General features: G+C 54.7%; 8 protein-coding genes across 8 annotated transcripts; 5 read left to right on the top strand and 3 right to left on the bottom strand.

Moving 5' to 3' along the window:
* Positions 1-76: 76 nt before the first annotated feature.
* On the bottom strand, positions 77-343 carry GRG1 (glucose-repressible protein Grg1; the record flags this gene model as incomplete). The annotated part of the gene is made up of 2 exons (XM_083198459.1): positions 77-164; positions 222-343. 2 exons carry the CDS (start codon positions 341-343, stop codon positions 77-79), a joined length of 210 nt encoding a protein of 69 aa, XP_083046194.1.
* Positions 344-4080: 3737 nt separating this feature from the next.
* ACO1O0_009105 (uncharacterized protein) lies at positions 4081-4749 on the top strand (the record flags this gene model as incomplete). The annotated part of the gene is made up of 3 exons (XM_083198458.1): positions 4081-4088; positions 4210-4607; positions 4637-4749. 3 exons carry the CDS (start codon positions 4081-4083, stop codon positions 4747-4749), a joined length of 519 nt encoding a protein of 172 aa, XP_083046193.1.
* Positions 4750-5692: 943 nt separating this feature from the next.
* ACO1O0_009104 (dolichyldiphosphatase) lies at positions 5693-6482 on the bottom strand (the record flags this gene model as incomplete). Its single annotated transcript, XM_083198457.1, has 2 exons — positions 5693-6367; positions 6432-6482. 2 exons carry the CDS (start codon positions 6480-6482, stop codon positions 5693-5695), a joined length of 726 nt encoding a protein of 241 aa, XP_083046192.1.
* A 751-nt stretch (positions 6483-7233) lies between these two features.
* On the top strand, positions 7234-9334 carry ACO1O0_009103 (uncharacterized protein; the record flags this gene model as incomplete). Its single annotated transcript, XM_083198456.1, has 2 exons — positions 7234-7825; positions 7881-9334. The coding sequence occupies 2 exons, from the start codon at positions 7234-7236 to the stop codon at positions 9332-9334; spliced, it is 2046 nt and encodes a 681-aa protein (XP_083046191.1).
* Positions 9335-16636: 7302 nt separating this feature from the next.
* Positions 16637-18711, top strand: ACO1O0_009102 (NDT80/PhoG-like DNA-binding family protein; the record flags this gene model as incomplete). The annotated part of the gene is made up of 3 exons (XM_083198455.1): positions 16637-17403; positions 17464-17832; positions 17943-18711. 3 exons carry the CDS (start codon positions 16637-16639, stop codon positions 18709-18711), a joined length of 1905 nt encoding a protein of 634 aa, XP_083046190.1.
* A 1077-nt stretch (positions 18712-19788) lies between these two features.
* Positions 19789-20669, top strand: ACO1O0_009101 (DUF2011 domain-containing protein; the record flags this gene model as incomplete). Its single annotated transcript, XM_083198454.1, has 2 exons — positions 19789-19814; positions 19889-20669. The coding sequence occupies 2 exons, from the start codon at positions 19789-19791 to the stop codon at positions 20667-20669; spliced, it is 807 nt and encodes a 268-aa protein (XP_083046189.1).
* A 500-nt stretch (positions 20670-21169) lies between these two features.
* On the top strand, positions 21170-24638 carry FAR11 (FAR11/STRIP family protein; the record flags this gene model as incomplete). The annotated part of the gene is made up of 7 exons (XM_083198453.1): positions 21170-21990; positions 22044-22186; positions 22239-22327; positions 22378-23235; positions 23286-23601; positions 23663-23792; positions 23846-24638. The coding sequence occupies 7 exons, from the start codon at positions 21170-21172 to the stop codon at positions 24636-24638; spliced, it is 3150 nt and encodes a 1049-aa protein (XP_083046188.1).
* A 300-nt stretch (positions 24639-24938) lies between these two features.
* On the bottom strand, positions 24939-25845 carry ACO1O0_009099 (uncharacterized protein; the record flags this gene model as incomplete). Its single annotated transcript, XM_083198452.1, has 2 exons — positions 24939-25290; positions 25382-25845. The coding sequence occupies 2 exons, from the start codon at positions 25843-25845 to the stop codon at positions 24939-24941; spliced, it is 816 nt and encodes a 271-aa protein (XP_083046187.1).
* Between the last annotated feature and the right edge of the window lie 1004 nt (positions 25846-26849).

Here is a 26849-nt window from a genome sequence, read left to right as displayed (position 1 = left end):
TCATCTCTCTCGATCTTTCAATCAGAGTCTCAACGATCTTCCCCAGCCGCCGTCAGTCTGGAACGCGAGTTCCATCTTAGATTTGCTGCTTGTGGGCCTCGCCCTTGGCATCGTGCTTCTCTTCCTTGGCCTTGTCACCGAGAGCGTCCTTGGCGGCGGAGGCACTTCGTTTTGTGTTAGTAGTTGATGAGAGTTGGGGGAATCGGGAATTGAGGTCTTACCGAGTGCCGACGGGGGCGTTGGAGTCCTTGGCGACCTCCTTGTTGGCCTCCTTAGAGGTCCCGTGAGTGGCCTGCTGGACCTTGTCGGAGACGAAGTTGGCACCCTGCTTGATGGAATCCATTGTGATGGTATGTGTTGGTGTTGGTTGGTTTTTTGAAAGTGATTGTTTCTGATCTGGTGTTGGAGGATTGTGTCGAAGATGAGGATGAAGAGAAAATCTTTGCGGGAAGAGGGAACCTAGGGAGGTTTATATAGGTAGAGGTGTGGCAGACACGATCTACTGAGGCTCTAGAGTGAAAGCAGGTTAAGACGCAACTGGCCATGTGAACGAGAACCTCCGGGAAGCATGGCGTCATAAATACGATGACGATTCGACTACATAAGGGTACACTGCTTTGGTGAATGTTGCCTAAGCGGACGTGAAGTCCGGTCCAAGGCCAAGCTATCAGGCCTGTTAAGGTCACCCGAGATATAGGTAGTGCATGGCCGGGTCTAGAACAGGGATTACGGATCTTTTTCCATGCGGCTACTACAATGTCTTGGATGTCCCCCATGCGAGGCAGCCTGTTGTTTCTTTTCTAGTCACATGATTTGGAAGTGCCTTGTGGTATTGTGTTTGGAATGAGTGCCCCTCATTGCACAACGAAGTTGTGACGTCAACAGGTTGGGTCCTGATATCTTCAGAACTAGTTCTGCGGAGCAAACGCCCAAGTGGCAAGCCAATGAAGTAATTGCAGGCAGTCGCGAACCGCCGCGTGATAGGTATCCAACAGCAACATGCGAATAGCTCGTGGAATATTCCATCACCACCTCAAGCGCCACATCTTGTTCTTTGTAGTTAGCCAACCTGCCAGTTTGATGGTGGGGTAGCGTCCGGTGAGGGGCATCAGCCACCTCGACCATGACGCACAGGGCGGCGAGTGGGGAAACGTCGGAGGCTCACAGCAGGAACCACTGTAGAGACTTTCCCTCTGCGCTTGGCGGCACGCTGCCCATTGGCTTCGACTCCCCTGGCCATCGAGATGGTTCCGGACCTTTGGCTCCGCCCGCGATGACCAGGTGGCAGGTGATGTGGCTTCAACGGTTTGCTACCGCCGGACCTAACAGTCCCTGGGAGGAGTGACGCAAGCTTACCTTGGGCAGGCTTGCACCGTTGCTTGCTCGGCAATGAAGCTTACGGACAAGAGGAAGACAGTCAATGACGTTATTATCGTAATGGCGCGAAACGCATGATACAGTGGGCTCAATGAGAGCTTTGAAGGCTATTATGAAAGGGTCTTGACCTTGATGACGATTGAATGATGTTTACCTTACTATCAGACATGACTCGGGGAACAATGTGAACCGGAACGGTCCGAGGCTCACCCGTTGCAAATCATTCCTTTGGAATATAACATCACCGAAAAGCAAGCATACTCGTCTCACCAGGATGCCTACAGCAAAGTGGACCTCTGACAGCGACACTCGGGCAGTTTGACCGGGGCTGGAGGCAGCGGGATCTCCGCACTCCCGAGTTTCGATAGGATGCTCCCTTCCAGCTTCAGCCCAGAGAAGATGGCATGGGTATTGGAGATAATCCTGATACCTAGCATGCTTCATGGGTTGGGTCATCTGGCCTTGACGTGGGAATCAGTTACTCACTGGGAGATATCCACGAAAACCCGAACTCTAGCTGGAATAACCTCAATTTTTCGAGTAGAAAGATCGGAGAGTCCTTGGTTCGAGTTATTCGATCGTTGAGATCACGACTTGCGGGCAAATTTCCCATTACTAGAGCTAGGCCGAGCCTGCGAAGGCCGACTCTAATTATCGGGATCGCCGGTTGAGAGGGTCCCTACTTGATGGTCCAACCCAACTGCCGGGCCGTAGCATACATACACAGCCACAATTTCTGGATGAATCTGGATAATTAGTGTTTTATCAACGAGACGACATGGTGGCAGGCTTGCAGAAGTTGAAGCAATATAATTGCTTGTGGAGTGGAGTTTTGAAGTGAGGCAGTAGCAGCGCTAACCGCTTTAGGCGACCATAAACGGAGACTCTACATGTGTCTTGAGTCATCCTGAGACTTCAAATCGACATTCGAAACCTCAACTTGTTGCACAACTGCTTCAACGTTAACGCCAACATCGCCCCTTGCTTTTCGTATTTTGTCGGTTTCCCAAGGCCTGGGGAATTATGGCAGTTGTGATATACCATTGAGGCATCAGACAATCAGGAGCACGTCGATATCGCCTACCGACGCTAGGATGATCAGCGAACCCTCTCTACTTTTCCCTCCTCCCAGTGGAAGGTTCAAGAGAAGAGCACAAGACCCAACCAAGCGATTGGACTTTCAAAGCCATACTTATCAAAATGAAGCAATTGCAAGGCAGCTGCAAGGCATCAATAGAAGGGAGCGTGACTCGCAGCCATCCTAACAACGCTACATCACCTAGGTACTACTATCGTGGCTGGTCTCAGAAACCAGTATTATGCACAATGACCTAGAAGTGGTGATACCCTTGACGGATACTTTCTTCCGCTCGTTGTTGCTCCTTCCCACCAAGCTACCGGCGCACTGCTTAGGATCTACCGCTTTCACACCATCTGAAGTGCTACCCCTGGTACCAACTCGTGTCCTCGTGGCGCCCTTGCCAAGATGTCATGGCTTTTCCGCGACAGCGTCTCGGTTCGAACCAGGAGGCCCCTCATGATGATGTTCCAGGTGTACCGAGCCTTCGACTCCCATTCGTGCGCGCCGCCTTGGCCTGTATGTAGTCATGGCCTCTTCTCTCCCCAGATTTGCGCTAATACCATTCTTCCAGTGTCCAATCTGTTCCTCTTATCCCATCACTATGTCTTTCTGTTCGTTCTTTGGCGTTTTTCTGCACTTGTTTTGACCGTTGGAGAATAATCATCCTTTGAAGCTGGCTTCATGGTCCAGATGACGAACTGATATCCACCACTGCTAAGGCCTGGCGCCTGTGGTGCGTTCAACCTAATCTAATACCATTTACTATATCACGTCACCTAGATATGACCGGTCTGTTATCGCCTTCCCCTACGACATGGGCGGCAAACCTCATGAGTGGTGGCCTCAAGCCGGGCCTTGTCTCGCGAAGCGCCCAAGACGCGAACACATCCACCAACGCGACGTCAGATTTCATCGACGAGCTGGAGTTCTCGGCTTCCAAGTCGATAAGAACCTCGATAATTACACTAGCGAGTTTCAATGTGCTTGCAGCGGCTGTCACACTGGTTTGTGTCGTGTGGGATTGCTACTCGGGAGCGAAGAGGAAGAACCCAAATCTGGCGCTCAGGTACGAATCACCCCTTCCCTTGGGCCATGGCATGCCTGACCAGAAACAGAGACTTGCGGCCTTCATTCGTTTGTTCATACCAGGTCTACCCCCTCGTGCTATGTCTGGGAATCATCGCTCAAGGAATTATCTTCGCAGTAGCGCAGGCAAGGGGGCTGGAAGCGCTTCTGGTTAAAGGATGTGCACCCGTATCTCAGATGATGATGCCGGGTAAGCTTGATTCTTGAGAAGCTCCTGGGTCGTGGCTAATGTCTATCAGCTACATTTCTCGTACCCTTTATCCAGCTTGCTTTCAGTATCGAAACGACACTTCGCTCATTCCCCCGAAATCAATTTCCAGAACGACGGAACTGGGTAGTCTTGGTTTGCGTAGGTGTGGTTATTGCTGGGCTTGTCGCTCTCTATGCAGTAACATTGTCGCTACCGCCGCCAGATCTATGTTTCGCCTCACTCTTCTGGTTCACTCAACAGTGGCGCCCTGTTTGCTTTGGTCTATTTGTCGGGATTACCATTGCTTTGCTTTTTTGTCTACTTGCTGTCTACTTTAGGCTTCGCCATGGCAGGGTGTCATCCAGCCTCGAGCGGACGGCAGCGTCTCACATGGTTTACTACATGGGTATTGCTATTTTTTCCAACGTAAGCACCTATTCTCAGAATATAGCTGTCACAAATGCACTAATATTAGAAAGGCCCTTTTGATACCCTTCTTCCTCAGCATCACCTTTGGGGATCAGGACGACTCAGCATCGTCTCCCATGGAGCTTTCCACCGTCTCATCGATCGTGGCCAATCTATCAGGCCTAATGACGGGTGCGCTCTACCTTTTTCTTCGGGGGCGAAGTGCATCACCTGTTGGCTCTTCTAAGCACGAAACCTACGACTTTGACTCGAAATACTTCGGTAAAGCTGCCGAGAAGAGAATCTCCGAGCACGGGGCTGGCCAAGACTATACTGTGCGGATATCATCTCCTTCGATATACTCGCAAGCAGATGATGGTACCCACTGGCTCCAGCTAAAGTCTGAAGAGGCGAATGTTCAAGGCTTCATGGGTAGCTCGAAGGCCGAGAAGGGAATTCCCCTAGGTGTGGACAGTCGTCCAACTCCGATGCAGCCACCAACCAAGACGACTCCCATAGAGGGCTCTTCAAATCGAGACACCGAGGCCCATACTACGGGGAGGCCCTGCAGGTCTTCTACCGAGCGCTCCCCGGCAGCCGCCAATGACTCGCCGAGCATATTGCCATCAACAACGTACGCACCCATATCGGCCATCCCGGCCCCAGGGTCGACACTTGATATTCTGCTGGTGCCTCCGCCGCTCTTCCATGAACCAAGTGGTGGCAGGCACAGACGGAACTCTTCCACGGGGTCATCCGAGACTGTGCAGATCGGCCTTCGCATTTCCAACATGAACGATGTGCGCCCGATGCGCCCATCTCAGCTTCGCTCTTCCCGCCCAACACAAGAGCTTAGATCCCCTACTTCCACCTCGGCTTTTAGCCCCCATGATCCGAACCTGGCCCTGAATAGTACCAGTCATGTCAAGCAAAAGAGCACCGGAAGCATTGAGCTTAACAAGGAACTTCCAGAGGTACCGCCCGAATCGCCAGCACGCCAAGAGGGGCAAGGCGAGGTTACAAAATTGAGCCCAACAGTGTACGACCCTCAGAAGCAGCCTCCAAGGGCAAGGTTGGCAAGCCCCAAAGGAGTCGGATTCCAGACGGCACCGGTGGATAGGACACCAAGAAGGGGTGCTCAACTCAACCCCAGCACCAATGCTGCGACGGAAACAGGGGGTTGGATTTGAGGAGGTCGGTTAGGGTTTACTTGGCGTTGTCTGTTTCTCCCAAGATGGCTTTGGGAGTGTTTCCCTCGTCGTGTTCATATGTCAACTTACGAGATCGATGATAGACAGTAGGATGCTTTACTTTTTACAACATCATGCCTAGGCCTCAGACGTCTCGACCTTCTTGCATTGTGGCCAGACACGCTCAGCAAGATTCAAGCAACACAGCGTAGTTTAGAGAGGCACGTTGCGGCTACGAATAGGTAGTGCTTGAATATCATTTCTTGGGTATCGATTCGAGCTCTAAAAGAGTTTCAACTCTGGGCCGTTTCTAGGCTTAACTCGTGTGCATGTCTGCATGTATATCATGTCCCTCATGACCTAGTTCTTCTTCTTGCCATTCATCATCGCACTCCGCCTCTCCTCCCACTTCTCCCAGCCAGCCTGGGCCACATCCTCCTCGATAATTAGGTCCCGCACACGCGCACTTCTTGCCAGCGGGTTCTCCAGCGCCCAGCTCAGCCACCCCATCCGCCGCAGCAATCCTGTCGCCACAAACCATATCACGGCCGTCACCGCCCCGACACTGGCTCCCGCCATTACCTGCCTCGTCGTGTGGTAGTTGAGATACACCCTGCTCCAGGCTGTCAGCGTGGCAACCACCGCGCCCGCCACGCTCAGGGCCGCCCTCTCAGCGATGGACCAGGACATGTGCGTCGTCGCGCTCGCGCTCGCGGCCTTGGCCCTCGTGACGCGGCGCGTGGGTGGCGTGTGCCGTACCAGCAGGAACAGCGCGATTGAAACGCTCCAGAAGGCGACGAACTGGGCGTGGGACGAGGGCATGCCGTAGCCCTTGCCGTGGATGCGCGCGGGGCGCTCCTCCTTGATGAGGCGCTTGAGCGCAAAGTTGAGAACCTCGCAGGCGAGCTGTCCGGCAAATGTGAGGGCAATCTCGGCTTCGCGGGTCGTGAGGATGAGGGTGGCGTAGACGACGCAGAGGGCCTGGGGCAGGAGGGCGAGGTACGCGCATAAGAGGGAGACGTGATCGTTGGGGTCCTGGATTAGAGACGGCACACAGATTAGCCATGGGGATGGAGAGAACGGGGGAGGGGCTAGTTACATAGTAGACGTGCGTGACCGAGAGGGACGCGAGGGGCCCTGGGTCAGCCATGGTGGTTCGCAATGGTCGTGTCGGTTTAGGTATCAAGATCAGTTTTCCCAAGGTCAGAGATGCATTGTCGTGAGAACAGGGAGTCTTGTTGGTGGCAAAACCGAGGAAAGAACTTTATAGCAAGATTCACAGCAGGCTTTTTGGTTTGGGGAGCGTGAAGCGGACAGATAGGTTGAGTTCAGTCTGATGAAGGTACCGGAGATGTGTCGTGGGTAACTTGAATCGATTGTCTTGGAGGTTAATGCATGAGGCGACGCATGTGCAGGAGCGTCGCCCCGCCCAGTGGCCTCCAGTGGGCAGTGTCTCGTGCCTCAGTGGGGTTCAGGCGTTCGCCCCCATTTGTCAGGCCGCTCCTCCACTGCAAATCGTGATGGCAGCGCTGCCGGAAGAGTCATCAAACCCATGCTTTGCCTCCTCACAACTTGAACCTAATCAACAAGCCAGCTCTTAGCAACAAAGCACTCTTCACTTCCCAAGCCCATTGCCTCCGTTGTTTTGCTTGCACACTCCTATCTCACGCAACCGCTCGTCCTATTCATCCATATCCATGGCTTCCTTATAGCAACAGCTCGCTAGTCCGCGAGACTTGAGCCTCTTTCATGGTGAGCATCCATCTGCATCAACCTCGCCACCAGTCAACACTGTTGTTGACACGGTCTTCTGGGATTGCAGCGGCCGCGTGTTTATTTCTATTCCACTGCCATAACCATTAACGACCAGATGATGAGCATTCATCGCTTGCGACACTATTATGGACTCTCAACTCGATGACCTCCGGGTGACGGAGCTCGAGACTCTCGAGGCCATCTATCCGGAGATCTCTCGTCAAACTGGCGGGCAAGATGAACCCCTCACCTTCGGGATTGAACTTCCTGTCCAGCCCGCCACCCCAGTGACCGTCACCTTCCCTGCTGCCAACGGCAGCGATGCCATCGTCGCCACCGGACTCGGAGAAAGAGCGCAGAATGGACAGCCCGAGGAAGACTCACTCCAGGTATCTTACCTGCCCTCCTTGATGCTCCGCATCTCACTCCCAGGCTGCTATCCATCAGATTGCCCTCCATCGGTGCACATCTCAACGGATCCACAGTGGCTCCCTCAGGAGACTCTCGGCAAGCTAGAGAGTGACGGGCCTCGGCTGTGGGAGGAGATGGGCCGTGACATGGTGGTGTACGCATACATCGATCATGTCCAGCGCGAAGCAGATAATGTCTTTGGTGCTATTGCAGCCAACGGTACTCTTGAGGTCCCCCCACAGCACAAGGTTGCCGTCCTGGATTATGATATCAAGGCCAAGAAGGAGGCTTTTGAGAAGGAGACCTTTGACTGCGGTATCTGCCTCGGTAAGCTAGGCGGATATTCCTTCCCCGTGAATTGAACATACTAATTTGGACTTAGATCCCAAGAAAGGCGCAAAGTGCCATAAAATGCTCGACTGTGGTCACATCTTCTGCCTGCAGTGTCTCCAGGACTTTTACAATGACGCTATACAGGAGGGGAATGTTTCAACCATCCGATGCCTGGCTCCGAACTGCGCAAAAGAGCGCCTCTCGGCACTTTCAAAGGATGGGAAACCGAGCAGGAAATCAAAGACGACCATCACCCCCAGTGAATTGCTCCAAATCGGTCTATCGGAGGAGACTGTCAAGCGTTATGTCATGCTCAAGTACAAGACAGAGCTTGAGTCGGATAAGAACACGATCTACTGCCCACGGCAATGGTGCGGTGGTGCTGCGCGGTCCAAGAAGCACAAGAAACCATCTGGGCTAGACTTTGGAGAGACGTCCGATCATGAGTCCGATCAGGATTCTGATCACGATTCTGATGAAGAAGAGGACCAACGTGACAAATCTTCTGGAACAAATACAAAAGAGAGCCGCAAATCTTTTGACCCCGCTGACCTGTTGGCCATATGCGAGGACTGTAAGTTTGCCTTCTGTAGCCGATGTCTCCAGACATGGCACGGCGAGTTTGTCAGTTGCACGCCGAAGCGCGACACGGAAGAGCTCACAGAGGAGGAGAAGGCATCTCTCGAGTACCTCAAGCTGCACACCAGCCCATGCCCGACATGCAATGCTCCCGCCCAGAAGACGCATGGCTGCAACCACATGATTTGCTCCAGATGCGAAACACACTTTTGCTATCTGTGCTCGGCATGGCTGGACCCTGTGAACCCCTACCGACACTACAACGAGGCTCCCGACGGCAAGGTCACTTCCTGTTACATGCGTCTGTGGGAACTCGAGGGTGGTGATGGTGACGACGTCGGTCTAGGGTATGCTGGAGGTCAAAGACTCCCCAATATTCCAGCTCCTCCTGCCGCGGAGCAGCGTGTTGCCCCCGTCGAAATTATAGACAATGTGGAGGCGCCGAGGAATCGTCAACGGCGCCCTAACCAGCAGCTTGACGAGAATGGGCGCCCCATTGGGGTCGATCGGGAGGCACCCCTCGTCCTCCGACTCGTGGACAACCCGGACAACGCTCGGGCTCCAGCCCCTGCCCCGGCTCCTCAGCCGGCTCCCGCCGCAGGCCGTGGGCAAAATCTGCCTCACCGCGGAGGAGCCGCACAGAGGGGACAGCATTTTGGCCGCGGGAGAGGCGGCCGAGGAGGCGCACGAGGAGCGAGAGGGCGCGGACATCAGGCGAATCGACCAACTAGAGGGCCTGTTGGTGGCCCGGTTGGGGGGGCGTTTAGAGAGCCGCTTGGGGGCCCGGCCCGCAATGCCAATGTCGAGTTGAACGCTGCCCAGGAGGCTTGGGTGCGCCATTTTGTCCAGATGGCTCTTCTAGATGTCGAGGATGAGATTGATGACGACTTGGATGCGAATGATGAGTTATTCCGTATCCGCTGAACAACCAGTGTTGATGCACTAGAGGTTTATACTTGTTTATTAGAGTGTTGACTCGCTGTTCCGACTCCTAAGTAGTGTCTAGATATAATGAGACTACCAGTGATGCCATAGCCACTGTCCATACTATTGTGGTTCCTTGCGCTTATTTCCTATCTTGAAAAGTCTCTAGGTGGGCCCAGGGGACGATGCAATATCATGGGGGCATTGCCACTTCTCATGAAAGTGCTTTCATAAGTCGTTGAGGACACTTGTCAGCTACCAAATACCCACGACAACACGGGCTAGTTCCGGGTTGTTTCTTACGAGCATGCCATTAACTTTGATCTTTCCGAAAGGTAGCCCGGCCGTAGGTGGTTAGGTATTTCGTCATTGAAGTCCCCATGAATCCGGCACCAGCTTGCAGAGCATGTCCGCAAGACAAGTCATCGTCTTCCACTATGCGGTTACCAACGAACCTGGAATTCTATGCGGACCCGCAGGGACTGTTGACACTCGACATAGTCTCCAGCCCGAGTTCAGGGCGGCCGCCAACGCCTCAAACACTGGCATCAGGCCCCTACAAGCTCATCACCAACATGGCCGCGACTGGAGACGGCACATACAGCCTTTGACAAGCAAGGCAAGAAGTTTGTCCAAGCCAAGAAGCAAGGGCATAGGTTCCGCCGAGCACCTCGAATGCGTATTCTCGTCTTGTCAATCAGGTATAGCCTTCGAATCTCACATGCGAGACGTGTCGAATCGCGTCCGGAGGGCCCGAACACGGACAAACTCATGCTTGTCAAGAAACAGCACGTTGCATGACGTGGGTCCCTGACGTCCTCACAGATTCAAGTGGAAGCGGGCTTAATAGAGCAAGAAAGGTCAAGTTCGCGAGAAAAAACCAACTTTTCCGTACTCTCCGGCATGATCGCAGGGCTTTCTAGACGCTTTGACCAGGACCTTGGACGAAGAAGGTAGTCGAATCGTTAAGAAAGAGTAGGGTGGACGCAAGAAATCCAGGGGCTTGCAGGCCAAGCCCCGGCGATCGTGCCTTTGTCTTGCCGTTTCTTCGGCGTTTTGAATATATGCACAGAGAAGCACGGACGAAAGTTTGAGGGATGTCATCATCTAGGCGCCACGTTACAGCCGACTAGTAATATAGGCAACAAGCATTGAAGCAACCTTCTCGAATCTTGCGCGGTTTGGCGCTCGCAGAAGCGAGCTGGCCTGTGAATGGTGGACAAAGGGACCTCGGGGACCTGCACCGTCTGCACGACAGAGGATGGCGGCGTCAGGGGGAGGGGGTGTAGGACTGCAGGTGGAGTTGTTCTAGGTAATCGACGCCAGATCTGGGGTCGTCGCGCGCCATTGGCGCAGAGCCGACATTCGACAACAGATTGGCTGAGACAACGAGCCTCTTGTTGGCCAACTTGCGTGTTGGCGCTGCTTTTCGGGCCTTCCAGGCTAAATAAGATGAGTCGAGGTCTCGAGGACCCCAAGGTCGCCGTAATGATGTGTTTCTGCAGCGGGTCTTGGCAGCCTGTTCAAGGAGCACAGCCCAGGCTCCGATCAGCTGGCGATGCTCTCGGTTCCGGTCCCTGGTTTGCGACCAACTCAGTCCTGCTTCTCCTGCTTCTCTTGCCTCTCTGCATGAGGGTCGGGAAAGGAAGGCGGGCGTCCGCCACGGCGCAATTTGACGTCCACGCTGCTTCTCCCAACGTCTGCCTTCGTTCCCCAAGCAAGAATTCAACTCCATCGTCTGGTTGTGTGTAAGAGTAGGCGTGGCCAGCCTGGATGGCCCGTGTGATGGTTTCATTGGCTTCTCCATTCCCCATTCTCCATTCTCCATTGTCTCCTGTGCGATCCCCAAAGTTCCAGCGTCGCAACCCGCAACGCCAAGGGTAGCCCTCTGGAGTCCTGGAATCATAGCGGGGCTGCTAAAACTGCTCTCCACCCCTCTGGGGCCCATTATTATGATCAAACCCCCAAGCTTCCAAGCCCCCCCCAGCCTCAACAAGGCCCCTAGCCCTCAGCCAGGCAGCCCCCAAGGGGAAAAGTCAACCGGTTTTTGGCGAGGCTCCAATATCTGTACATAGGGCTGCATAAAAGGAAAAGGGAGCATGAGAAGTTATGCATATATGATGTTTCTGTAGTATCAGGCGATTAATAATACGTATTTGGTAGTGTTCGGAACACGAACCGACAGATGCCCCAGAAGAGCAACATGGGCTCGCCCCAGATCCTACCCTCCCTCTGCACCAAAGTCGAAAGACAGGCGTAAAAATAGACCGGCCCTGGTGGGAAGTGTCATGACGGCAAAGTCAGTTACGTTTCTGTTCAGTTATTAGTGGTTCAATGTGTTATCGCCTTTTGGCTGTTCCATTTCCCGGCCACTTCGGCGACAAGCAGGCAGGGCCGCCAGCGCGGCACGATGAGCATCCGGTGCCACGGCCCATGGGAATCATCTTTGAGACAGACGTGACCGGACCGTTTTTTGGTGGCTTCTGCGTTCGCTCTAGTCTGCCAAGACGCACATGTTTCAACAAGACGCTGGAAACTTGGCCAACCCAGTCCTGAGCGAGGGGCTCATGGATCGATTGATGATGTCGCTGTCTTGGTCAACTAGCTGGAGGGGTCTCATGAGCACCCGATGGCGACAGTTGTGCCACACCAACCGCCTGTGTTAGGGGTGGGCATGGGTCAGAGCTTGACTAACACCGGCTCTAAGCATTTCGGCCGCCGGCTTGTCGTCGTCGTAGTATCATCATACAGCCAGGACTCTATCCTTTGACTACATCGAGTGAACGCCCTGATGAAGCCCATTCAGAATCTCCCCATGAGGCGGTGGGAGAGTGAAGATTTTGGGTGGCAGCATGACGTCGGTCGTTGGAGTCCAGAAGTGAACTCTGAAGGTGATTCCTCCGGTTGGTCTCCACACATCCATTGATCTTCCCTGTGCCTTTGTGGCATTGGGTTGTGCTACATCTTTGGTTTCCTCGTAATTTTGTTTCTGGCGTTCGGCATTTCATGCCAGGCTAGTTAGATGCATATGTATTACCGAATGCTCGTGCCAAATTCGTGATGATACGGAGTATGGATAGACGGAAAAAGTACAGCACCGCCAGGTGCTGCCATGGTATTGCATAGTAGTAGGACCTGGAGGATGATCCTCAGTGGGGGCGATCGTCGCAGCCGACTTCCGGTGGCAGGGTGACAGATGGAACTGTAACATGGCGGCGCCGCTTTGGAGACTCTGGGGGCCTCTCCCGAGTCATGGGTTGAAGGAGGCTCTTGAAAACGGATCGCAATAGTTCGTCGTTTTTGGTTTCTGCTTAGAAGGCCTAGGCGCCAGGAGTTCCATGTGAGTCTCAAGTGCCCGTCTATAAGACACCCTGATAGTATCGTACTATAGTAGATACAATCCGGCTATGATGGGCTGCGATACTATACGGGGACCCTCAATAGTCCCCACAAACAACCGAGGTTCATGAAAGTTGAGAAAACCATGTCCAAGTCGAGTTTACGATGCCTTAGAAGAGACCGCGAGACTTTAGCACACCAATAACGATTGTCATCATTCCGCCTTGAAACATGTCTGGGAATGGAATCAGCATCTCGATATTAGTCAACAGGGGAGGCCTGTCGATTAACAACTGAACCTTTGTTCGGGAATCCTGTTGTTTTCCACGACATCTAGCTGACCGGATATAGTCGACATTATACCACCTACATTTAGACAATGGTTGATTAAAGTTGACCGTTGGGAGTAGCCCACGCACTGGGTTGCATGGCGTTTGGCCCCCATCGCAAGTCCATCTAGTTCCCGTGTGGCTGATGGCAGTGGAACAAGGCCCTTGGAAACCCCTACGCAGGTACGAATACAGGGTATTCGTCGTTGCAGTGCTAAAGTGTCACCGTTCCGGTCGGCTGGTTTGTAGAACGGCACTTGGGCGACGATCGGCTTGTCAGATGGTGCTCTAGGGTCTCGATGCGTTGAACTAGGAAGGTGATTGACTCCTGTCAGACACGGTACGTCCGGAGGACCTGGACGCACCTTGGGCCTTGATGTGATGTGCATCAACCCAGTTTCTGACTGGGGGGCAAATGTGTCCTTTGGTCCGATGGATCAAATGAACTGGAGATAGCTGTGTGAGGCATGACGGTAGAATGTCGATGGCGACGGCAGTGTACCGGTCAAATTTTTTACGAGTACGATTGGAAGGGGAAACTGCAACCCGTGTGAGGCGGGGAAGGAAAGAGCGAGCCTTGCCTAGCTGAACACTGGTCAACCTCAAACATCCCACTTCGTGTTCTCTTATAATAGGTGTTTACTAACTACTCGTACTAACAAGTAGTGCATGCACCTCGATCGATTTAGCTACTGTAATCAGACAGCTCTGTTCTAGATAAATGGTCCGCATCGTGCCGAGGACTTATCAACTTTCGCCTTCACTATGGTACGAGTACTAGGTACCTCGCGCGTTTTGTGGTGGCTCTTTTTGCAAGTCTCCTGCCAAACCAACATCGACGATTCGCGCAGGAGTGGGTAGCCAGGGCAAACACAGTGTGTATTGCGCTAAATACAGTACAACTAATGCGTGCCTGACGTGTACCTGGTACAGTGCATAAGGTACCAAGGTACCTGTGTGGGGGAAATGTCTCGCCGTTCTCGCGCCTCTTGTCTCTTAAATCCCTCCTCCCTGGGGCTGCACCTTGCTGTCCTTCCACTCGTCGATATCACAATATGACGTCTCCTGGGGCCGTTCTAGCTGTTACATGTGGCTCATCGCGAGCCCGTCAACTACGAGTTACACGCCCTGGGCTTTAATGTGCGTAGCTCGGCGCAGGCGGGCTTGCCCTGCGCTCAGGGCTGTGAACAAGTCTGGGACTCTGGAAGTCTAGGAAAACTATGTATCGTGTCAACAGATGAATCGGCCAGACTACGGATGCGACGCAGGACACGTTACTTACAACGGCGGTAAGTAACGGCGCCTGGGGGACGCTCAGACCTCTCTCTCGTCAACTTTGAGGCGAAGCATAGAGCTCAGCAGGCTCGCAAAGTCGACCACGGGCCACACACGCCGAGGCTAACTGCCCCTTTGGGAAGCATGTCTCTCATCCGGCTCCTCCACACTCTATGCCGATTTGGTCGGGGTTGGTAGCTGCCGCCTGCGCCACTGGCTAGTACTCGTACAGTAGCCATCCTCATGGCGACAGGGCGCGACTTGTACCTGGCATCATCCAGTCGTCCGTCAATGCAGCCCCGAGTCGATGACCAGGAGCGCCGGCCAATTTCGCGCCACCAAACAACAGCAACGTCCGAAACGAATGAAGGTTCCTTGACATCGTATCCTTCGCGACTGTCTCTCCGATGACTCTCTCTCTACTACGTACGAGTGCTATGTACGAGTACATCCCTAGTAGTAGTATCCCAACTGCGGCTGGCGACCTGAGGAATCACCCCACCCGTCCCCATCCGCCTACATCGGCCGCGCCGGTGCCAGTTCAATGCCGCCGCTACGGAGTACTATGTACGGTTGAATGACAATCCATCAGTTTGGGTTCCCGTTGGCCAGGTGGCAAGTGTTGGCCAGCGACTTAACACCGGGAGAAATCAAGTCTAGCAGACTAGCGGGCTGGTAATTTGTTTGAGCCTTTGGACAGATCTCGGCCTCGGGTGACCATTTGTCGATTTTCATTTTGTTCCTGTTGTGCTTGAGGGCGAACATCACGTACAGTAGCTCGGCTTGGCGGGCGAGATTGGCAGTGATCAGGCTCCACCATCGACGATGGGTATCCTCGTCCTCACAGCCGTGCCAGTGCCGGAGGCCCTAGCCTGAGTAAGTGAGTAGCCTCTCTGCGGCGCTGGGGCGCTGGGCCCTGGCCTCGAGCCCTGGACAAAAGCCGCTGTCAATGCCTGCGAGCTATCCCGGGCAGCCCTGCCTGGCTGGCCACTGAAGCAACTGCGTTTACTAGCTGCCTAACGGCCTTCTCGAAGAATTATGGGTCGGCGGCCTGTCACGAGCCTCGGAGGATTCTCTCTCCAAATGATCTAATCAAGCGTCCCCTGTGGCTGGCCGGGATCAGGGATTTGGCATGGGAAGGAGGGGGCCCGACGGGACTGGCTGGTAGACTCTTGACCCGAAGCTCCACACCCATCCCTGCTTGTCTTCCATCCGTCCCTCCATCTAGCCCGTACCGAGACAATTCTCCTGGGCTTTTTGCGTTGATTTACAGTGCGCCCGCCGACCATTTCTCGGCACCCCGGTCTCCACCGCTGTCACCGGTACATGGACGATTGTGTTGATAGGCTGCTTCTCGCAGCAGTGGGCCATCAGGGGACCTCGAGTCCTTGACCCCTCGGCAGACGAGGGAGGCAGTCTTGAGGAGGTCCGGAAGTGCGAATGGGAGAGAGAGATTCCGCTCGCCCTGTCAAATCGCCGGCATGGGGATATCTCACTGTGTCTTGTTACCCAGAATCCTTTGATGACCTCAGAGGAGTCTCGACTTGCGCATCCTATCAAAGCCGAGCGGCAGAAAAGGCGACCTGTCTACTATTCCAAGCGGAATCTCCATCATCTGATTTTCCCTGGGTGCCTTACTACATCGTCATTCTCCTTCCAGGAACGGTCGCATGCACTTGTATAATATCACCATCGGGCCGCCCAGACCACAACAACAACAACCCCCCCCCCCCGGCTTTTCTCCTCAGAGCCCTAAAGTCAAGTCAACGAGCACCCGCTGCCACGCTGGTGCTGAGAAACCTTGATCTGACCAATGCCCCTGAACTCTAGGAATTAAAAAGCCGATCCCGTCCAAGGATAGTGCCATCTGTCTACACCCCCGGACAGTGCCGGACCCTTCACAAGGACACCCCCCTCCTCCATCTGCCGTTCTTGGGGCTCCATCCGAGCATACAAGTACACTGTGACAGCAGCTCACACTTCGATTCACACACAATCCCGACAGCATCCACAACTCGCCTCCAACCCCGTGATCAAATACCCCAAGTATCTTCACAAAAACCTCTGCTGAACAGACCAAAAACCCTGACCGCACTCTACTTGCTGTCTTGAGCTTCAACCTTTTGCCAGTGTTATCGTTTATTTACGGGCATTCCCGCTCCTCTGGCAGTAGACTCGGCACACCCACTTTAGCTTTGTTGCGGTTGACTCTTGTTGGCGTTCGCAAAGACATGCCCCCATGACGGCCACAGCAGCATATCCGGCTACCATGCCAGAGCTGAGAGGAGATCCAGCTCCTTCGAGTCTTTGGTCAAACTATGGTGGTCCTGTGCACATGTCACCTCGAATGGGCAGTACCATGGAGCCTGGACTTACCAACCCACACCCAGCATCCCCGCACTCTGTACGTCCCAGGAGCGACCAGGCGAATATAGACCATCCTGGGTATCACTACGGACGGTACCCCCAAGACGATACCGAAGCATACAATGCCCACGCGGGGGGGCCGGCGCTTAACTCCCACGCCAGCTACCAGAACAACTTGAAGAGGCCCTTCTCGCAGACCGAGACCGCGCCGAACCCGGAAATGGTCCAGGACCTGCGAGACGACGGCTCAAGAGTATCAGTCAACCAAGACCATAAGCTGTTGGCATTCCGACGTTCGCAGGACAAGCACACGATCACAGACCAGCATGGACGCCTGCAGCAGCTGGAGTTGTCCGCACAACTCCACGGAATGTTCTTCCTCTCCGAGATGCCATCAGGTGGTGGTGACGGCACAGCATTGCAGCCAGAGTTGACATGCTATCGACGCAACCTGTTCCAAATCAGCGGCTCGCTGGTAACCCCGAGAGGCCCTATGAACGTCATCACCGAGACGGGGGAGAGCGTCCCTGTCAGCAGCATGGAGGTCACCATTTCTGCTATCGAGTCCGTGGATGGAAACCCTGTGCGGCTGATTGTTATTCCTTGGAAGACACCACCGCCGAACTCACCCGAAGTTAGCCAGACCCCTGACCAGGAGCCACCTGCCCTGCCCCTGATCCCCTTTCAAGAAGACGGCAGCGAGGCCGAGGGTGAATATGCCGTGTACCCAATTGGCTGGCGCCGACTCCAATTCAGAATGTAAGCTTCCCTGAGGACTTCACTTCATCATGGATCTTGAGTTGTGCTAAGTGACTGCAGAGCGACCGCCAATAATGGGCGTAGAAAGGAACTCCAACAGCACTTCGTTCTGCATTTGAAGCTCCACGGAACGCTCGCGAATAACTCCAAGGTCATCTTGACGGAATCGATAACATCCCCTATTGTCGTACGAGGCCGCAGCCCGCGCAACTTCCAGGCACGTAAAGAGATCCCTCTTCTGGGATCGAGTGCCGGCTCCAGGGGCCAAGCGCTGGTGGAGACAGGCCTGGGCGTTGTTGCTGGGACCCTGAGCATGAAGCCGCAAGAAGGAAAGTCGAGGGGAAGCGTGGACATGCAGATGCCTCGTTCTGCTTTCACATTCAACGCACCGAAGCCTCTCGGAAATCAAGTACAACCAATAAGGTCCAAGTGAGTCTTCCGAATAGAGATCTTTGAAGTTGTTTCGTGGCTGCATATGGCCCAACGGCGTCTAGGATAGATTCCGATATCGTCACAGGGAGGTGCTGACCAGATTTTAGCACATATCCGTCCTGGAGCTCGCCTAGCCAGAATACCCTACCGCAAGTGCCATCATCGAGCCCAGGCCCATATCCTGCTACGTCCATAGGGACCGATGTGTATTCCAAGGTTCCGATATCGGGTGGCGGCAACTTTAGCGCCGATGCACAGGAGATGCCACTGCAAACCTCCATGCCACCATCTATGCCACTGTCTCTGATATCCGAGGAGCAGCATCTACAGCCGGCGAGATCGCAGTACTCCTACGTTCCGTCGAGCGCAGCACCGCGACAACTACCGATGAAGACGCCTCCCCACAACAGCACCGACAATCCAAGCAATGTTCCTCGATATGTCGATGATGGAAGACCAGTAAAGACTTCCCGGAGCGGGGGTCATCAAACAGTTCCGAGTTCGGGGTCGATTGGAAACACTGAGGCCTCTACGGACTACCGATATGGGTCCTATGGGCAAGTGAACAACGGGACTGGCGATATTCTTAATTCGCACTATGGCCCAGAACCGTCGGCCCCCAATGCAACGGGGCAGAGGGACGTGTACCCGCCACCCCAGGGCTGGAGGGGCACCGCAGCAGAACATGGTTCCTCTGTTCCTTATGCCGGCAGCGAAACACGAACGTACGCCTCGTCCTATGATCAGTACAAGAGTCGACCAAGTGAACCTCAGAACAAGGGGGACCAGGGACAGCCAGGCCAATCCGAACCTTACGGGGGTGGGCATAGGGGCTCTTTTGATGCCATGAATAACTACTCGTGGAGCAACAGTTAGGGATTTTGTGGCCAGAAGGGAAGACCAACGAAGTGATGAGACGGGGGACACCAGCTCGAGCCACTGAAGCTCCGAATGCGGTTGGACTGGGGGGGGGGGGGGCAGGCTATGTCAAACGAGGATACGCTCGGAACCGTCCAGTGTTGCCTGGCGGTCATAAGCTGGCCAAATTCAAGTCGAGAGACTGACAGAGCCGTCTTGGTAGCGTAAAGGGGGCGAGGCAACTAGTCTCACCACACCTCAAGCGCCTCAAAGGGTAGGCACCGCTTGGGCTTGAGCGTGTGATGCCAATAAGCGGCGATGGAATTATATATGTGGAACGATGTATGTGAATATGGGAAAGTGGATGAGATACCGGATATACCTGACCAAATTTGTGGGGAAAGGGTAGGATGTACATACGGCGTGTGTGCGGGCAAGATGACGGAAGCAGTGTTGATACCCTATTTATTAATGTAACGCTTAGGAATGATATTGATGGGCAAGAAAACGGGACAATACATATCCAAGCAAAGGCGTAAAGCTTTGTGAGAGCAACACCTGCTGATTGTGTGCCTAAGCTTGGGAGGCTGGTGGTGGTCGTTCTATAAAGCACCTGAGGTAGTATTGGGCTTTAAAGGCCACCTACATAGTACCTAGTTAGGTGAGACTTCCGTTCTCTATAGTGCTCGAGGATGACGGGAGAGGATGGGGAAGGGGGAGAAGTAAGAACAAGACAAAACTAAAAGGCATCAACTATTGCAGCACAGCATGACCTTTTGGAAAGAGGAAAGAGGGGCTTGAAGTGCTAATATGGCTTTCCCGAAAGTTACGATGCGGCTGAGAAGCACGAGTTGTGCTCATGACGATGGGGGCGTTTAGCTGGGCACCCGATAAGCGCGTTATCAATCGGTGGCTGGCAGGACCCCACAATCCGTGCTCAGTTGAATCCTTCAACACCAAGGGTCCAGCAACTTGAGAGATCGCATCAAAAAGACACGTCCATCTCCAGCCCGTCTTCTCATAGCCTGTAGGGAGGCTCATCGATTGCACCAACGTCCTTTTCTAAGCTGTAACAACAAGATCTGAGTCGCCGCCATGTTCGAGGTTTCACAGGCCAAGAGGTTTGTTCTCATCCTATCTATTCGGCCCCAGGTTCCATCAAATTCCATCGCCCCGGACGCTGACTTTGCCGTAGGGTGCGCCGTGAGGACCTCAATGAGTTGTATGACTCTGGGAGCAGTGACAGCGAGGCCGACGCGCAGCTCAGGGCCCAGCTCCAGGCACAGATTGCGCGGTCACTCGCCTTAGACTTTACAGACGCCACCGACCAGCACCACCTATCACGCAATGCGACAGCATCAGGTCAGCAGCCTGTCATCAAAGACGAGTGGGAAGAGGCCGGGGAAGAGGCCGGCCCTGAGGAGTACGACTTTTGCCTCTTTGGAGGCGCAGACGCAGCGTCGACAAAGGTCGTGCTGGAGGACCACGACGGGCCGCAGGGCGAGGGCGGCCTCGTGATGGGTCGGCCTCTATCGTACTATCTACCGACCCTGTCGCAGGAGCAAAGACTGAAGCTCAAAGTTGCAGCCGTGAGCGGGGACGAGGTACTCGCACAGTCTCAATGGCGGCGATGGGGCATGGAACTGCCGTGGAAGGTTACACACATTACGACTAAGAAGAAGGCTGGATCTTCCGATCAGGTTGGCAGCGAGGAAGATCCGGATATGCCGGCAAAGAGGAAGCGGCCCGGTAAGAAGCGTAGGATTGCCCTGCGGATGAAGGAGAGGGCCAAGAAGGAGAAGGCGGGTGAGGCGGCGAAACAGCAGGAAGAGAAGGAGGAGCATCTCAAAGAGAAGAAGAAAAGACTAAACCGAGCCAAGAAGTTACGGAGGAGGGAAAAGGAAAGGGAGAAGAAGCTTGGCGCTGGGGGAGAGGATGCTGTGAATGCAGGCGGCGAATCGGACGGTTCTGATTGATGGCGATAGAGTTGATGCAACAGAAAGATACCCTTGATTTATAGTACCTGGAACACTAGGATATATCGTAGAAACTATATTGGACTATTATTGTTTCACTTTTTAGTCTAGGTACTATGCGCTGGTGTCTTGATGCTCTCAGACTCCTCTCACATAGGTACTATGCTCCATCCTACCTTACCTAGTATTGACTGACGGCTCGTGTTTTGGTGGCTTCACCGCCCCACCAAAAGTCCAACGTGAGCGAACCGTCCAACGTGAACCGTCTAACGTTGACACCCTAAGCTCGACGCACGCTCGACGCACGCCCGACGCGTGCCATCTGTCAACCGCCACCCCCTGCCATCATCGACGTACTCGATCAGACTAGATATATGTGAAACACGATGGAGTAAGCAGACACCCGACATTGATCAACGCAGCTCCAGCGATGCGCCACCGGGCAAGCCCCGTGTGATCGATCGAGACTCGACAGATAACCAGGAAAACCATACGCAACAATGTGGGCTGAAGCGGCCGATCCCGTGGCCGTCGAGCCTGGCGCCGAAGCTGATGCTTCCAACCCGACCGGCGATGTGGCAGACACGGGCGAAGTAGCAAACATTGGGCCCGGCGTCGGCCACCCTGATCAGCCTCCTGTCCCAGCTCCTCCCCCAGCACGACCGTCGATCCAGCGGAACACCATGCAGCCCGCGCCGCCCGTGCCCGATCCCCCTATGCCGAGGCAACAGTACCAGCAGCAGCAGCAGCAACAGTCCTCGTATACGGCCGTCGAGGCGGCGCCGACTGACTCGCTGTCGCTGCAGCAGCTCCGCCGCCTCGTCGCCGAGCAACACCACCAGGAGCCGTTGGCCTACGACTTCGAGTACTCAGACATGGGCCCGCATGCCGAGGAGATTGACGAGTGGTTCTCGTACAACTTCCGCGAGTGGGTGCGGCTCAGCTCGGCGCAGCGCGCCTTTGAGTGGCACTGGGACAATGAGGGCGGAGGGGCTGGCGAGGCGACCGGCGAGGGCAGCGGGAGCGGGACCGCGTGGGACGATGCTGATAACGATACGCGCACGCGGTTTATTCGGGCGGCCATTGCCGGTGTGCAGTCCAACGATGCGGCGCTGCGGTCCGCGTCCATCGGGAAGCTCGTGTACTTGGTCCTGGGGAGATGGGGAGACACAGCAATGCCCAACGCGACGCCTGGGGACAGCCGCTCTGCGGCTAGTATCTCGCAGCTGCAGGCTATCAAGGCCGGTGTCGAGTGCCTGACATCCCTGGAGGGGCTTCCAGTTGTGTGGGAGGCTCTGAGGAACAACTTCGAGCTCCACTGGTAAGGCTTAGACATGATGAACTACGCGTACAAGACGACTAACGCGTAGACAGGACTGGTGACGCGCAGCAGAGTAGTCCGCAGGAGTCTCAGGAGTCCCAAGATGAGCTGATGAATCTCATGACCATCATGTATATTGCGATTCAGGAGACACTAAACGACCCCGAGGATATGTCCTCGACTTACGGCAAGCTTTGTATGTTTGGAAAATTGTGCTTTCACTCCACCTAAGCTAACCTGAGTCTCAGTGGAGTTAAATCCTTCCCTGGTGGATTTTATTATGACGGCGACGGCGAAGCTACGTTGGGACGAGCAAGGCGCGATGCCTAACACTCAGGTACGGCCGACGAATGGGATAAAGGTCCATAAACTGACGTAGACATCTAGATCTTCCTCCTCTTTTGGAAGTCGCTCTTGTTGGTCTTTGGAACTCTGGAAGAGCTCGAGGCAGTTAAAGTGGCAACCTGTGAAAAGAGCTCTGACGGTCTGAACAAGGAGACCATCACAGCCTCACCACTGGACTACCATGTCTTCCGGCAGGAGATCACCTCAAAGTACCCGGCCTATGTGCCACCGCGACCGGCCATCCCGCTGGAGGCAGAGAATCACTCGCTCCTCCCACCCATACCAAACCAGACCACGAGGACCAGCGTCTCCAACGGGATACTACCCGCTCCCCCTAACGCGCAAAGCGGAGGAGCTTCCATTCTTCATCAACCCGTGCATATTGCAACACCCGCCCCATCACCCCCGCCGTCACCAGGGGTTGGAGGCAAGGGCGGTAAGAAGCAGAATTACCAGACCAACCAAAACTTTCCCTTCATGTACCCTCCGCTCGATGCTAGCAGTAATAGCGCTGGCGGCAAGGGGCTGGCGGGTATTGACGAGGCCCTGATAAGCCGCAAGTGGGAGGGTAGTGACATTCCTGCCTCGATTCTCGAGGCTGGCGAACTGTTCTCTAGCCGAGTGAGGATGACTCGCGCGACCCGGCAGCTCTGGGAAGAACGGGAGAAGTTCCTTCGGTACGAAAGGGGCTGGGACCCCGAAGACGATGATGATGAAATTGAGGATCTCAACCTCGACGAACTCACGCTGGAGGATCGTGAATTGCTCAAGGAGTTCAAGGCCGAGGGCAAGAAGGAGCGGCCCCCGCCTCCGTCTGATGCAGAACCGGATCTTGGGCCTCGGCCTGAACGCCTGACTGAGCGAGACAGGCAAAGGCTGATTTCCGTAGAGAACTTCTATGTCGGTGGCCCTCCCGTTATGTTTGTGAAGAACATGCTAACCCCTCTCAGTGCGATGCTTTGCCACATCTGCAATCACTGGTCATCGTCCTTCTCCGGCCTATCCTTGCCAACGTGACGGCCATTATGTCACAACCGCCACCACCGATGGTTGTATTACCTGGCCCTATGGGTGGAAGGGAGTTGAATCCTAGGATGAACGGCAGCCTGGGGGGTCAAAGGGCACACGACGGTCAGGGACAAAATTCCCAGCCCAGTACCCCTGAGATGTCGCTGGATGAGATCGAAGCGGCACGGAACCGAGAAATTACATCCAAGGCCATGACGGGTATTCTGCTGCTATTGTTGAAGTGGTTGAGGGTTTCTCGTAAGTTTTCTGCTCCCACCAGGCGACGCAAACTGTTGGTGAAACTGACTGGAGGACCCAGATGTGCTCAAGTTTGAATACCTGTCGCAGCTGCTACTAGATTCCAACTATGTGCCTCTTGTTCTCAAGTTGTTTGCGCATCAGGACATCCAACAAGTGGTAGACAGCAAGACGGACCGTACGGAGATGAGGTAAGAAGTCTCGGTACGAATAGACACCGGACAAGGCTGACCGCAGGATTTAGTTTCTTCCACCTTTGCAACATGAGATCAAGGTCCAAGGATAAGGCTGGAGAATGTGAGAACGAAGAAGAGGAGGAAGACCTGGCGGACGAGGAGAGCGAGGATGATGCCGCGCCCCCACCGATCAGAAGACAGCGTTCAGCGCCGGAGCCGCCGTCTAATGCCGAGGAAGATGACGGCTGCGCCAACGAGGATGACCAGAACTCGACCAGGCCAGAGGTAGACGAGCTGGGCTATCCGGTCACGACGCTCCCCGAGGAGCCCATCACCGACTTCTCGCGGCGCAACTTCTTCTCACTCATCAACTACCTGCGCATCATGCAGAAGATCTGCAAGAACAAGGCGCACCGCAACCTGCTCCTGGTGCAGTACAAGTCGTCGAATATCATCCGCAAGTCGCTCAAGATCCCGCAGCCCGAGCTGCGGCTGTACACGCTCAAGCTGTTCAAGAACCAGGTGCCCTACTGCGGGCGCAAGTGGCGGCAGACCCACATGCGCATCATCACGGCCGTGTACCTGCACTGCCGCCCGGAGCTGCGCGACGAGTGGCTGGCCGGCAGCGACATCGACGCCGAGGTCGACTCGGCGCTGCCGCTCGAGCAAGCGCTGCGTAGCCTGACGCACTGGCTCAACCTGCGTCGCTACCCAGACAAGATTGCGCCCGAGATACGGACCGCGCTGAGGGAGGAGCAGGACTTCTTCACGAGGGAGCTGGAGAAACTCGAAATCAACTGGGGGGACATTGGGGGTGATGATGGGATGAACGACATGGAACACATGGAGGGGTGGCCGTGAGCGTGGGTATTATGATCTTATTGGAGATTCACAGGCCCATACACAGGTAGTTAGCGATTTGAAGACTTAGGAATGCGAGAGAACTGTCACATCATCTGATGATGGCCGCCATCCTCGTATTAATGCTGTCTATTATTATTATGTACTAATGCTAGGGTTCATGATTATCATCGTACAGCCTGTGGCTCAAGCAAGGCAACGCATGTCTCACCACGCGTGGGTATCTCTCCAGGGTCCACTATCCATGTCTTGGAACTGCCGTGTCCCATCCACTCAACCTTACTCCGACACTTCTCTCGACTAGACACGATCGTACGTGCCATCCTCATAGGGGCCAGGCACCGGAGCCGCCTGGTAGCCAACGGGAGGACGTCCGGCGTAACCGTACCCCGTCTCCTGCTTGCCATACTCGCCGGCGGTGTTGTCGGTGGCGTAGCTCTGCCGGCCGTCGAGCTGGTCAGGGGTCGTGTGCGACGGCAGGACGTTGTCCGTGTCCTCGGTGGGCTCGTTACGGCGGAAGAGGCGCGAGAAGATGCCGCCCTTGGCGTAGCCCGAGGTGTAGTTGTTGGCCGGGCTGGGGCCGAATCGCTTCTCCTTGCGGTGGTGGCGGGTCAGGGCGACTTCAGTGAGGATGGAGAAGATGAAGAAGATTCTACCACGGGTTAGCCTTGATACTTTTTTTTTTCTTTCCTTCTTTTTGTTTTTTTCCTAAGCTCCGAAGACACGGTAGGTGAAATACTTACATCGCAATGATGGCTACGGCGAGACAGGCCGACTGGAGACGGCAGGCCGTGTGGAAACTGGGCAGGGCGGTGAACCCGTCGTTGCCGTTGACGACCTTGTTATCCTGGCCCTTGCCAAACGGTGTGTCGAGGTAGCCGGTGCAGTTCGAGGCACCGTTCTTGTTGGCAACAGCAACGTAGATGAAGGCGCCGATGAAGGCCACATCGAGGATGATGGCGATGAGGGCCGTCAGGGTCAAGCCCGCGAGGCAGCACAGCAGTACCAGACCGAGGAGGGTGTAGAGGACGGCCGCGCCCGAGATGCCCGTGACGGCACGGACCGAGTTGGCGGTGTTCAGATCATGGTTTGAAAGGGCGGCGAGGAAGTAGCAGTAGACGCCGAGGATAAGGGCGGCGCAGAGGAACTGGATACCGCGGTTGAACAACTGGAGGAACTTGAGTACGACACCCGACCGTGCGCCCATTGTGTATGGTGTATATCTCGGATTGCTTGACTTAATGCTGGAGGTTGCGCTTGGGAATGGTTACGAGGCAGAGTAGAGGATTACGTATGGTCGTTGACACGAAGTAAGTGAGGCAATGCTGGGGAGTAGGAGGACCTTGAAAGACTGGACCCGGGGACTCTTAAGTCCATTAAGCGTCAGGGCAAGTGCGACTACCGACATTACGTACCACATCCTGGTAGTGTGAGTGGCTGCCGGCGTGTGGAGAGCACCAGAAGCTTTGCGTACCTATTACCTAAGTTAGAGCGAGACTTGCGAGGGGGAGGAAGTTGTGATGGACCTCTAGGGGTCTGGTGATTCCAGTCTTAGCTGGGCTGAGACCAGCGATCTGTGGCTTGCCGCGGCCATCATCGCATCATGGCGTCAGGCCAGCGGAGCCGATAATAGAAACAGAGCTCTGATTGGCTGCAGAGCAGTGTCTGAGCCACAGTTGGCTGAAGGGACGGTGCCAACTCTAATCCACAGGTGACGAGTGCGCCACACTTGCCAAGTGCGGTGCAGGCCATGATGTCAAGCATGAGGAAAGGACCGAAGATCACGATCAAAAAACTTTGGGGCCCCGAAGCTTCTTGAAGCCCTTCACATGAATTCCGTTCGGCTAGTGATCCGTAGCATGTTTTGTAGCAATGCATCCGGAAACATGCCGTTCTCGACCGGTCGACTCAATGGCTGCATGTTCGGTTTCTGGAAGAGACTCCATCGGCTTCCCAGGGCAGCCAACGCTGCTCAGCCCCCTGACGTGTGCTACATCGTGCGTACTCGTACAAGTACTACCAACACGGATACAAAGTATTAACGACACGTCAGCAGTCACATTTCTTCCGTATTGAGAAAGTGAGCAAAAAGAGCATCGATAGTAGACTCCCCACAAATGGTAATGGGTAGCATATATTATTATGACAGACTTTAGTTTTCTAGGACAGGCGGCCGTTCCTGTGCAGAACGTAGAGAAGCGGGATACGGAG

This window comes from Amphichorda felina (assembly GCF_050947745.1).
Source record: "Amphichorda felina strain 45539 chromosome Unknown scaffold_9, whole genome shotgun sequence".
Lineage (NCBI taxonomy): Eukaryota > Fungi > Ascomycota > Sordariomycetes > Hypocreales > Bionectriaceae > Amphichorda > Amphichorda felina.
Note: the sequence above shows the minus strand (reverse complement) of the source record. Positions and strands in the feature narration are given on the sequence as shown.